The sequence below is a fragment of the Sycon ciliatum genome, chromosome 3 (assembly GCF_964019385.1).
Source record: "Sycon ciliatum chromosome 3, ocSycCili1.1, whole genome shotgun sequence".
In the NCBI taxonomy this organism is placed as follows: domain Eukaryota; kingdom Metazoa; phylum Porifera; class Calcarea; order Leucosolenida; family Sycettidae; genus Sycon; species Sycon ciliatum.
The window spans coordinates 34,503,322-34,516,271 of record NC_088645.1 but is presented as its reverse complement, the minus strand read 5'-3'; the positions used below and the strand labels follow the sequence as shown (position 1 = coordinate 34,516,271).

At 52.2% G+C, this 12,950-nt stretch overlaps 1 protein-coding gene across 1 annotated transcript; it reads left to right on the top strand.

The window, feature by feature from the left end:
* Window positions 1-7,194: 7,194 nt before the first annotated feature.
* On the top strand, window positions 7,195-12,711 carry LOC135813023 (uncharacterized). The gene has a single exon (XM_065326242.1). It carries the CDS (start codon window positions 7,195-7,197, stop codon window positions 12,709-12,711), a length of 5,517 nt encoding a protein of 1,838 aa, XP_065182314.1.
* Window positions 12,712-12,950: the final 239 nt, after the last annotated feature.

Sequence of the window (12,950 nt, the reverse complement as noted above, 5' to 3'; positions counted from 1 at the left end):
TCCGTTTGGCTGCTGTTGAATGCACCCTTCGCCAGCTCAACCCATCAAAGGCAACAGCGCCGGATGGGATACCGGCACGAGTGTTGAAAATATGCTCTGCTGGACTGGCGCAACCTCTTTCTACGTTGTTTACCCAATGCTTCCAAACTAGGATACAGCCCAAGACATGGAAGATTGCCAACAGGGTCCCTATATTGAAACGGAAATCAAAGCCTCTCCCCTCCAATTACCGTCCAGTTTCGCTCACCTGTATTCTGTTCAAGGTGATGGAGACAATCATCAACAGAACAATCACAAATTTCCTCGAGTCGAACAACGTCTTCTCCACAAGACAGTTTGGAGTTCGCCACGGTCATAGTGCGGCCGACCTCCCTACCAGCCTCCACTACCAGTGGCTGCATACAGCTGGGGAGAAAGGCGCAGCACGCATACTCACCGTTGACATAGCCGGTGCGTTTGATCGCGTATCACACCCACGTGTGCTACACAAGTCCAACGTATACGGCCTGCGTGGGCAATTGCACCAGTGGCTCAGCAACTACTTCAGTGAACGCTACCTTCAAGTGGTCATTTGTGGCCAGACATCCTCAAGGCTCCTGATTCAGGCTGGAGTCCCCCAGAGCGGTATTCTTGGTCCCACTCTCTTCCTCATATACGTGAGTGACTGCGAGGACCACGTGCCAGCCGGTGCTGACCTAGCCTCGTTCGCAGACGACACTTCGCTGTATGCCACCATCACCCCCACCACCCAAGAAGATACCACCCAAGCCCTCCAGCTAGCAGTCAACAACATACGCTCGGGTCAAGAATGGAAAATAAAATTTGAACCAGCCAAATCCCAGGCACTGACTGTCAGCTTCCACCGCGCACAATGGAACATGCCACTGATTGATTTCAACGGATCTAATGTGACGAAACAAGAGGAGCTGAACATCTAAGGCATCAGTTTCGATGGTCGGCTTACCTTCGTACCGTAGTCCTCCGGGCAACACAGCGACTTGGCGCTTTGTGTAAGGATTTCCACCTCCTAAACATGCCCGGTTGCATCCAAGCCTGAAATGTTTTCTTGCGCCCAGTAATGGAGTACTGCCCCCTTGTCTGGATGGGAGTGGCCCCATCCGATCTTGCGAGACTCGACCGTGTGCAAGCCCGGGCCATCCGAGCCATCGCCCCAATGTGTTGGCTCCCGAGTTTTGCTCTTCGTCGGATGGATGCAGCACTTTGTCTCCTGCACAAGATGCATTGTCCGGATGCCTATCCCCTTCACATAGGATGTTGCCAACCCAATAGCCCCAACATCGAACAGTCCACTCCACCCGTAGTCGATCTACTTTCCAGAGATGTAATGCTCACGCACACCAACAGGCAAATAAACTTCCAGTCCGCTCCAGAAACAACCTGTGTCGAGCCTACCCTCACGCAATTGTCCCCGTCTGGAACCATCTGCCCGCGGAAGTCTTCCCTGGTACATTCTGCACCAAGAACTTGCAACACTTCTAACTTGCAGCCAACCACTATTTGAAGACCAACGACTGGTCGTGGGCATATGACGATCCATGTTATTAACTGGACTCTGCATTCCTTGTAGCCGTGGGTCTTAGCTTGCGCACCCTTACGCTGCGCTCACCTCCCTCCACCCCCCCCCCCCCCCCACCCCAACCCCCACCCTACCCCCTCTTCGGTCCTACGTAACCATTAGCCTTCCAGGTTGGAAGGTTTTGTTTTTTCACGGCTGAGCGTAGCGAAAGAGTGCAAAAAACGTATTTTTCACTCACAAATATTTTCGTGCATTTGCTCTTGTTCTGCGCAACTCCGTTGAACCTGCCATCGTGGTCTTTGTTTTTCCTCGTGGTAGTTGAAGTTTTGAAGTGCTCCAGTTTTTAGTTTCCACTCGCAGCCACACAACACCACAACTCATCTTATTATTTTTTCATATTAGATCTACAGTGTAATAGTCCAGGAGAAAGAAGCGACAGTGCCGTGCACCATCTATAATGAATCGGTCCAGCCTACAAAAGGTCCACATCGCCTGATTGGGCCTGCAAACTGATGTACCAGTAACCTGACGTTTTTGGGAGCTGCAGATCGATCTGCGAAAGGCGGAAACAGCTAAAACAAGCTGAGCGTAATCCTCCACACACCAGCAAGTTTGGTACCAGGTGGAGCAGAGTCACCGTTGACAGCTACACAAATCATTGCGTTTCGGACGACCAGCAAAGATTGTGGAAGTAAAATTTAGTTTACAAAACAATTGGTCACTCAGTGCCGACATGTCGAGCCGACACCTACCTGTACCGCAACCATACTCCTCAAAGGCTTCAGCGAGTCCTTGAGAGTTTTCCGTGGGCGCAGTGATGAGATCGAGAGTCTACGGAGTCGGTGATGAGCGCTGTCGATCACATCGTGTCCCAAATGGTGGCGAAGCTCCTGGCAGAGGTGACATCGCAGTCAAACTGAAGTAGTTGTCTGACATCGTGGCGAAGGGCAACAAGGTCGTAGCTGTGTGTTGACAACACCAACCGGAGTTCACTGGGAGAGCCAGCCAGTTTTCGGACCGCACATGGACCGGAGAGAAAAGATAAGTATCAGTACTTGAGATTGTGGATGTTTTTTCGATAATTTACGAAGTACATAATCATGTAGTTGACACGATCGAAAGGGGTGTACATGCCGTCGTATTCAAGGGAGCAAACAAACGCCCAACCCGTACCGCCCTAGGCCCTACACAGGGTGCATGATCAATGTCACGGGACCATCAGAATGTTATGGATGTGCAGAGCGATGTACATGACTGTATTGTGTTTGTAGAGGCAACCATGAACAACAAGAGTAGTTAGTTTGTCAGTCTGAGTACAAAAATCGGGCAACAATGGGTAAATGTTGTCCAAGTCCACCATCGTGCAAAATGCTAGTAGATTTCCGGCCAGGTGTAATCGGGGTGTAACAGATTTCGACGTCCGCAGCCATCGGACACACAAGGGGGGACAATTGGCCGGCAGGACGAGACAAATGTTCGTTTGTTTTTTCACGGGTGGGGCCCACCAGACATGGTTCCGGAAGAAATTCACGCAAAAGTTGACTGCTTGCTGACTTCAAACTTGTGTTCCTGAGGTGCCCATCCACCTCACTCACGTCAGATTATTAGTAGTACTATTCACAAATTTCAACCAAATGAGTACGCGGCTAAGCAGTACAGGGAGCCAGCATATGTTCTCTCAGCATAAAAGCAAGCAAAGAATAAGGAGTACATGGGCAATGGAAACAGTTCCAAAGTACAGCCTGGGATTGTATGAGTGCAAACAAGTACGACAATAGTCATGGGCTATTGCAGCAAGCGACAACAACACAACAGATAATGGGACAGCAACCGCAGCGGGGGCGTGCGATGTTGACCAGGGGTGGGAAGCAGTACTGTCCAGGTTTCCTTCGTCCAGAGAGTAAGACTAGGGTTACCGAACACGCTCAATATAAGTGTACGTTCCAGACGGAGCGATAACTAAAGCGGCAGGTAGCGCGTAGTCCTCACTCGGTCACTGCAGGCTGCAATGTGCGAGGTGAGGTAACATGATGGCACACTGCACAACTCCACTGTTGTAACACCAAGCCAATTCATAAAAGTCAAGCCACCACTTTGATTGTGTAAGGTGTGCGAGACACCCCAGTCAGCTGCCAGGCCAAGTCAACTGGTTAAAGCTTTACGTATCTTGATCTCGCCTGTGCATGCCGTCCTTATGTTTTCGGTGTTGAATCTTAATGAAGTATTTATATATGTTTCCTCTTGCTGTCCTTACAGTACCAAGCCAGTACCTAGGCCGTGGAACAGACACCGGATCACCCACGACTGAACATGATGCAAGCGATTGGGAACGGCCTTGTGTGGTGTATAAATGGGTAACCCGGCTTGCCATTATTTAGTGTGTATGTGAGTGATGCCGGAGTGAGTAAGAAGCCCGATGGACAGTGATGACACATGATTGCGTAGGGCTTGATGCCATAATCATGGAGAAGCCCAATGGGCAGTGAGGACACAAGATTGTGTATGGCTTGATGCCATGATGAGGGAGAAGCCCGATGGGCCGTGATGACACATGATTGTGTATGGCTAGATGCCATGATGAGGGGGAGGGAGAAGCCCGATGGGCAGTGATGAGTATGGCTTGGTGCCATGATGAGGGAGAGGCCCGATGGGCAGGGATGGCACATGGTTGTGTATGGCTTGATGCCATGATGAGGGAGAAGCCCGATGGGCAGTGATGACACATGGTTGTGTATGGATTGATGCCATGATGAGGGGGAGGGAGAAGTCCGATGGGCAGTGATGAGTATGGCTTGGTGCCATGATGAGGGAGAAGCCCGATGGGCAGTGATGGCACATGATTGTGTATGGCTTGATGCCATGATGAGAGAGAAGCCCGATGGTCAGTGATGACATATGATGGTGTATGACTTGATGAACGATCATGTGGTTATGAATGATTACAGACATGTTGAAACCGAGAGAGAGAGAGAGAGAGAGAGAGAGAGAGTTACATAGAGGTATGTGGGTTTTTATGTCTCGGTACCGGCTCTTCACCCCGTTTTTTTGTCGGGGCACGCGGAGGAGTGTACGTGCACGGGCAGTGCGTGTGTGTACAGTATGTGTGTGTGTGTGCAGTACGTGTGTGTACAGTGAGTGTGTGTGTGTGTACAGTGAATGTGCGTGTGGGTACAGTGAGTGTGTGTGTACAGTACGTGTGTGTACAGTGAATGTGCGTGTGTGTACAGTGAATGTGCGTAAGGGTGCATGTGTGTGCAGTAAGTGTGTGAGGGGCGGACGTGTGCATTCGATACAGGATTCCTTCTCTTGCAGAAACTGAACGGACGTCCAGCCCAATCACGGAAGTACAGCACCTCACATTGAATTTACTGGCAGTACTACTCCATGATGTAGCACTCGCAACCTAGCAGGGAAACTTTCGGGCATTTCGCAGAGATTTTGTCTGCTCGGAGTACACTGCTGATCATGTTATCCTGGCTGATGCGTGCTCGCCCGGTTGCCACGGGACCCAGCCTGGCCTACTAGTGAGCATCCCAGGGCAAGTCTGGCCGGGTCTCCATAATGTTCATAGTAACTATACACTTGGCCACAGATGGTGGTCACAGTGCCCAAGACTTTGACACACTGGCGCCATGCGCCACACTGCTCGTTTTCCTTGTTTAAATCTATGTGTGCTGCTCTCCTATCGGCCTCACTATCCTTTACATCGTGAGTGTGATTGCTCTGGTAGACCACTACCCCATGTACTGAACAGTCGCTTTGTGAGTGAAAAGTTTTGTTTTTTCACGGCTGAGCGTAGCGAAAGAGTGCAAAAAACGTATTTTTCACTTACAAATATTTTCGTGCATTTGCTCTTGGTCTGCGCAACTCCGTTGAACCTGCCATCGTGGTCTTTGTTTTTCCTCGTGGTAGTTGAAGTTGCCCGCCCACCCACCCTGGTTTCATGGGAGTCGTCCGCTGTTCTTCTTGACAATCTATGCCTATGTGTGTGGCTTATGATTATGACATACACCGGTTATTACATACCATTTCTTGCTATCGCTATTCTTGGGTCTGACTGGCAGCGGGGCAGGAATTAATGAAATAGAAAGGATTTTTGGCCGAAAGGCGTGTTTTTCCTCTAGCCCGGTTGAGCGGTCGCGGCTAGGAATGTAGGGAGTCATTGTTTTTCAGGCGCTCCCCTGCTGCCCAGTCACCCATGCTCACCACTGGCCATGCTGTTTCACTTGATTTCACGGCCTTTTCTCCCGCTTGCTGGCGGTTCTTTGATGGATTTAGATGTTTTTCGGCTATTTATCTATTATGTGGCTGCGAGTGTGGTTTTTTGCTTCTACTCATTTCTGGAAAACCCCCACGGTGGTGAGTGTGATTGCTCTGGTAGACCACTACCCCATGTACTGAACAGTCGCTTTGTGAGTGAAAAGCTGATGATACTCGCACTGGGGATGTGTTAGAGCTAGGTCTCAAGTCGCTGAATGTCTCAGTAGCCTGTCAGTTTTGTGCCCTATCATTGCACGTTCTGATTCTTTATCGTCTTGTCACAGTCGTGGATAGTTGTTGCATAACTCGTACTCATGTGTTTTCTTCTCTTTTGTCATTTATCCATTATTGTGTCTTTTTTGCCCAGCTCAGCAAGTCCAGTCAGCTCTCCTCACTTCTCAGCAACTTATTTCCAGTGCTGGCAGTCATACCATACTGTCCGCGCTGCGTGCTCAGACAGACTTACTGAATTTGCCGTTTGATCGTCGTTCTGCAGCTCTGTAGTATTTCTCTTCCTCTGTTAGTTCTTTCTCTTCTGTCTGTCAGCGCTTACTGTCACCCAGCGCTAGGTGCAAGCACCCCCTGGCAGATTTATACTACATTGTTCTACTTGATAAATTTATTGTTCTCTCAAACTTATTCCTTCGTTGTGTACGTGTTCGAACTGTTTTTGAATTATTTTCGTTTCTTTCTTGCCATGTGCATGTGCCAGCTGCCGAAGTGTGCAGTCGCAGCAGCGCCATTTTTGAATAATTATTATGTCATTGATCATGTGATCACGAGCGATTGTTGCTAGCGCCAGATCCGCGGATCTGCTAGTGCCGTAGTGGTACGCATGCATACGTGTAGTTTGACTTGCCTGCGATAGTTTTCTGTGATCTGCTGTTTTGCACTGGAATCGCACTTGTACTTTGACCTCTTCACACTTCTCCTTTTGGCAATGCGTGTCCTAAATCTCTCCGCGAAGTTTCCGCTGATCCCGCGCGGGGTTCTCACGCACCGTGCGGCGCAGTACGGAATTTTGCACTTGTTTCTTTTCTTGTATCCTTTTCTGGTTGCATAGCACCTTTTCGGGACTGTTCCTCTGGGCAAGAAGTAGCCTTGTCTTGGTGGCTTTCTTGTTCATGGTAGAGTTTTTTTTCTTTGGTGCTCATAGAGTTTGCTTCGTCTTTCTTGTCTTATTATCACATTTACACTATCGTCATACTAAGCACAGCTTTGGAGTGTTTTGGAGTGTTGGCGAATTTACATGGTCCTTCGAGCCGGATTTCTATTGGAGAAATCAAGAACGAACAGCACTAAAGAGTTCGTACGGGACGCTGCTAAGTCACGTAACGAAAGTGTTCTGATCGCGATCGTTTCTACGTTGGGTGGAAGATCGTTTGGTTTTGTTAGTCATGTCCGTCAGGCGAAGCCAGCGGGAGTCACGACGACCGAACTGGTACGGCGTCGACGCGGACATGGAAACGCCCGAGCCCTCGGTGAGGGAATATTCAGTTGCTCCGTCACTCGTTGAGTCTGTTACTAGTAGTGTTAGTACCGTACGCAGGGCGAAACTGGCCGCACAACTCGCCTCTGAGGAGAGACTTGCCGATTTACAGCGGCGACAGCACCAAATTGAGTTGGAGAGTGCTGAAAAAGTCGAGGCTATCAGAGTTGAGATGGAGATGGCGGCCATAGAGGAAATAACGTCTGGTGAGCGTAACACGCATATGGGCACACCGACAAATTTGGCACCCACACCAGCACCTCGAGCCAGAAGTGCGCGTGGGCGTTTGGATAAACCGTCGCCACCGCCGAAACCACCGTCCATGCGGTCAGCGGTCGGCACTGTGGCAGAGAGTGAGGCAGCATCCGTAACCTCTCTGCACCAACAGCTGGATGCACAGCAACGAGAGCACCAGCTTAAAGAGCGTGCATACCAGGCCATGCTCCAGCGTCAATCGGAACCGGTCGAGCAGTTGGCATCAGCTTTGGGGGCTGCCATGAAGGCCATGGCGCCTAACAGCACTGATCATATGAAGCGTTTTGTCGCTCGGCAGAGTGCCCACAAAGATTTGCCACTGTTCTCTGGGAGCCCCGAGGAGTGGCCCGCCTTCCTAAGCTCATATGAGCGGTCAACAACGGAGTGCGAGTTTTCTCCAAGTGAGAACATGGCTCGGTTGGCAAAGGCGCTAAAGGGAAAGGCGCGAAACCTAGTGGCGGGAATGCTGACAGTTCCTGACAATGTTGACCAGGTGATCAGCATGCTGAGGCTCAGGTTTGGCAACCCTGACCTCATCATCCAGTCGCTCATAAAGCGCACCAAGGAATTAAACAGCATTAAAACAGTGGATCTGGAGAGCATAATCGAGCTCACCAGTGCTGTGCGGAACCTGGTAAGCACCATGGAGCTGTTGGAGGAGACGGATCATCTCACAAATCCGCAGCTCCGCCAAGACATCGTGGCAAAGCTGCCAAATGAGCTGCGCCTCCGCTGGGGAGAGCATGTGCAGAGTCTTGGTCGCCGTTCCACGCTGAAGGATTTGTCAGATTGGCTGACAGAGCGTGCGGCTGCAGCTTACCATGTGAGCCCACCAATCGTTGGCAACACCAACACCAGCGGTGGAGAACAGTCGAAACGGCGGGCCGGTCAACTAATGGCGACTATCTCCGAACAGAAGCGCAAACCAAGGGCATGCGCCTTCTGCGAGAAAGCCGGCCACTCAGTTTCGTCCTGCAAATCATTCAAGGATGTGAGCCAGAGTGAACGGCGTAAGTGGGCCCGGTCTGCAAACCGGTGCTATGTGTGTCTCGGGTATGGGCATGGTGCACGAAACTGCCAACGGAGCAAGCCATGTGGCGTAGATGGCTGCACGAGTCTTCACCACCCTCTGTTACATCCGCAGAACTATGAGCAACAAGGACAACGCAGAGTCTCTGCTGATAGTGAGCAGACTAACTCCATCACGACGGGATCACACGTGACCTGCAGCATGCAGAAGCCATCTGCGAGCGTCATCCTCCGAACAGTACCGGTACGCCTGATAAATGGCGACAACGAAGTGATGACGTACGCACTGTTTGATGAGGGATCTACAGTGACACTAGTAGACACCCAATTAGCCAAGACCCTGCAAGCGTCTGGCCCAGTGAAGCCGCTGTCTCTCACGTGGACAGATAAGCAGCATCAGCACCATCCTCAGTCCATGTCCTTGAACCTGCAGATTGCTGGGTTGCAGGGAGATGAGACCTTTCAGCTGAGAAATGCCAGGACAGTGAACAACCTCGATTTGACGTGTCAGCCGGTGACGTCTGCAAAGGCGCTGAACCAGTGGCCGCATCTGAAAGACGTGCCGGTCCACACACTCGATAACAAAAAGCCCCAGCTCCTGATCGGCCAGGACAATGTCAGCCTGACGGTCGGGCGAGAGGTCATTGAAGGCGCGCCCAACGCGCCGATCGCCTCGCGAACCAAGCTTGGGTGGGTCGTGCACGGTCGGTCATCTCATCGTCAGGGCAGAGTGGATGACGTCGTTCTGCAAACCATCTCTACCGAGGATGAAGAACTTCACCAGCTAGTCAAATCGTCGTTTAGGACTGACGATTTCGGAGTCAAGGTGCCGCACGCTACAGCCCACAACCGTGAAGAGCTGCGGGCATTTGAGCTGCTGCAGGCGACAACACAGCGGTTTGACGAGACTAGGTGGGAGACGGGGCTCCTGTGGCGCAAAGACGACCCAGTGCTGCCACGTAGCTACGGCAACGCGTTCAATCGACTCCGCAGCCTTGAGCGCAAGCTTGACCGCAACCCATCGCTGCTAGCGAAGTACGACGAGAAGATTGCTGAGTATGTCGACAAGCGCTACGCGGAGATTCTATCTCCCCATCAGGCAGCGGTGGACTCCAACACCACCTGGTATCTCCCGCACTTTGGGGTCACCAACCCCAACAAGCCGGACAAGCTACGGTTGGTTTTCGATGCTGCATCGAAAACCGGGGGAAGTAGCCTGAATGACGCCCTGCTCTCTGGCCCTGACCTGTTGCGACCGCTGCCAGCCGTACTGTTTGGTTTCCGCGAGGAGGCCATCGCATTTGGTGGTGACATACAAGAGATGTTCCACCAAGTGGTTATTAGGCCACAAGATCGCTGCGCTCAACGATTCCTGTGGCGTGGGCAGGACCGCAACAGCAAACCGACTGTCTACCAGATGAGGGTGATGACTTTCGGGTCAACCTCTTCACCGACGTCGGCGCAGTTCGTGAAGAACATCAATGCTGCCGAGCATCGTGACAAGCTCCGTGCAGTACAGGGTATTGTCGAGCATCACTATGTCGATGACTACTTTGACAGCTGTGCCGAGACCAAAGAAGCAGTCAAGATCGTGACAGATGTGATTGACATCCACAGACAAGGTGGCTTCCACATCAGGAACTGGGTTAGCAACTCACCGACTGTGCTTGAAGCAGTGCCGATTGAGATGCGCGCACCATCAAGCATCGTAAGTCTGGACGTCGATCCTGCAACGTCAGTGGAGCGTACGCTGGGAATGATCTGGGACCCCAGTGCCGACACGCTTGGTTTCCATGTCAGTAAGCTCCGCCTAGAACAGATGCTGACATCCAAAAGCACGACGAAGCGTCAGGCACTCAGCACTGTGATGTCAGTGTTTGACCCACTCGGCCTCGTCGCCTGTTACTCCATCAGAGCTCGAGTCCTGATTCAAAGCATCTGGCGAGCGTCCATTGGCTGGGATGATGAGCTGCCAAGGTCGCTGCAAGGCGAATGGACGAGCTGGTGTGGGGAGCTGACGGAGCTCGGCAAGCTGGCAATACCAAGATGCTACAGTTTGAAGCCCGGAGGAGTCGCTAACGTCCAGCTTCACGTCTTCTGTGATGCCAGTGAACTTGCATTCGCCGCCGTCGGCTACTTTCGCTTTCAGCTGAACGACGGAACAGTCGACACGGCGCTCGTTACGGCAAAGTCCCGGGTCGCACCGCTGAAGCCGCTGTCAATACCGCGTCCTGAGCTGCAAGCCGCGCTGCTCGGAGCTCGGATTGCAAACGCAATCACTAGCAGCCACAGGATCCAGCCCGACTCCACCGTGTTCTGGAGCGACTCGCGGACCGTACTCTGCTGGATCAAGTCAGACGGTCGCCGCTACAAGCCATTCGTCGCACATCGTGTTGGCGAGCTGTCTGAGCTGTCAAACCCAGATGATTGGCACTGGGTGTCGACGATCGACAATGTCGCAGATCTAGCCAGCAGAGGCGTCGCGGTGAATGAGATCCCGCCAACAAGCCGCTGGTTCACAGGTCCAGCGTTTCTGAAGGAGCCGACATCACAGTGGCCAACGGTACCATCCACCAGTGAGCCTGTTGAGAACGACGCCGATGATGCTGAACTGAAGAAGGAGTTCGTCGGACATGCTGCTCAACGTACAAATCGCCTCTGTCTGCCAGACCCTGAACGGTTTTCGTCATGGCACAAGCTTGTACGCACCACGGCATGGGTAGTCCGCTATGTCCGTAAGCTGAAGGCTAGTGTTGCAAGGAAGTCGACCAAGCTACCAGCTGAGTTGCTGGCGTCCGAAGTTCAGCACGCACAGACGCTGTGGTGGAAGACCGTCCAGCAAGACTGCTTTCCTGATGAGCTAGCATCACTGCAGAAGGGAGAGCCAGTCAGCCGTAGTAGCCGCCTCTACAAGCTGTCAGCTGGTCTCGATGATGATGTCATCAGGGTGTTTGGTCGAACCGATAGTGCAGCCGAACTCCGTCCATCAGCAAAGCGACCAGTGATATTGGACCCAGACCATCGGTACACGCGTCTGCTACTGCAGCAGCACCATGTGTGGAATGGCCACCATGGACAGGAACGCATGGCGAACGACCTGCGCCAGTGCTACTGGATTCTGAAGCTACGCGTCGCTGTGAGAAGAACATGGACCGAATGTCAGCGGTGCAAGAACGAGCGTGTCATTCCGCTGCAGCCTGAGATGGGCCAGCTACCAGAGTGCCGTATCACAGCCAATGTCAGACCATTTACGAACACAGGAATGGACTACTTTGGCCCGATGGAGGTCACGGTTGGTCGTCGCCGCGAGAAGCGGTACGGTGTGTTATTTACGTGTATGAGCACACGAGCAGTGCACTTGGAAGTTGCACACAGCCTCACTACCGACGCCTGTATCCAGAGCATCAGACGTATGAGTGCCAGACGAGGGCAGCCAGCCGCCATCTACTCAGATAAAGGCACCAATCTGCGAGGAGCAGACCGAGAGCTGCGGGAGAGCATTGGTGAGCTTGATCAGGATCGTCTGACTGCCGAATTGACGGCTCGTAGTATTGAGTGGCACTTCAACCCTCCAGCAGCTCCCCACATGGGTGGGGCCTGGGAACGACTCGTGCGATCCGTGAAAGTTGCTTTGCGAGCATCACTGACGGAACAGCATCCACGTGATGAATCTTTGCTGACTGTGTTTGCTGAAGCCGAGAGCCTGGTCAATGGTCGCCCGTTAACGCATGTACCTCTGGACGCCGAAGACGACGAATGTCTGACACCCAACCATTTCCTGATTGGTACATCCAGTGCAGCGCTATGTCCTGGAGTCTTCAACAACGCCGACCTGTGTTTGCGCAAGCAGTGGCGTGTCGCCCAAGCGCTCACAGAGATGTTCTGGCGTCGATGGGTCAAGGAATACCTACCTACGCTAACACGTCGCACCAAGTGGCACCAGCCATGCCGTCAACTGGCACCCGGTGATGTAGTTGTTATAGCTGACGACAAGGCCACACGTGGAGTTTGGCCGCGTGGCATCGTGATCGCAGTTCACCCTGGCCGAGATGGCACCGTTCGAGTCGCTGATGTCAAGACAACCACCGGAGTGTACCGCCGGCCAGTAGCCCGTTTGTGTTACTTGGATGTACGTAAGTAACTGCAGTCAGTTACTAGGTGGGAGAATGTCCGCGCTGCGTGCTCAGACAGACTTACTGAATTTGCCGTTTGATCGTCGTTCTGCAGCTCTGTAGTATTTCTCTTCCTCTGTTAGTTCTTTCTCTTCTGTCTGTCAGCGCTTACTGTCACCCAGCGCTAGGTGCAAGCACCCCCTGGCAGATTTATACTACATTGTTCTACTTGATAAATTTATTGTTCTCTCAAACTTATTCCTTCGTT

Bases quoted from the DNA above. Each gene is read 5' to 3' on its own strand.
- LOC135813023 (XM_065326242.1), top strand. From the start codon at position 7,195: ATGTCCGTCAGGCGAAGCCAGCGGGAGTCACGACGACCGAACTGGTAC.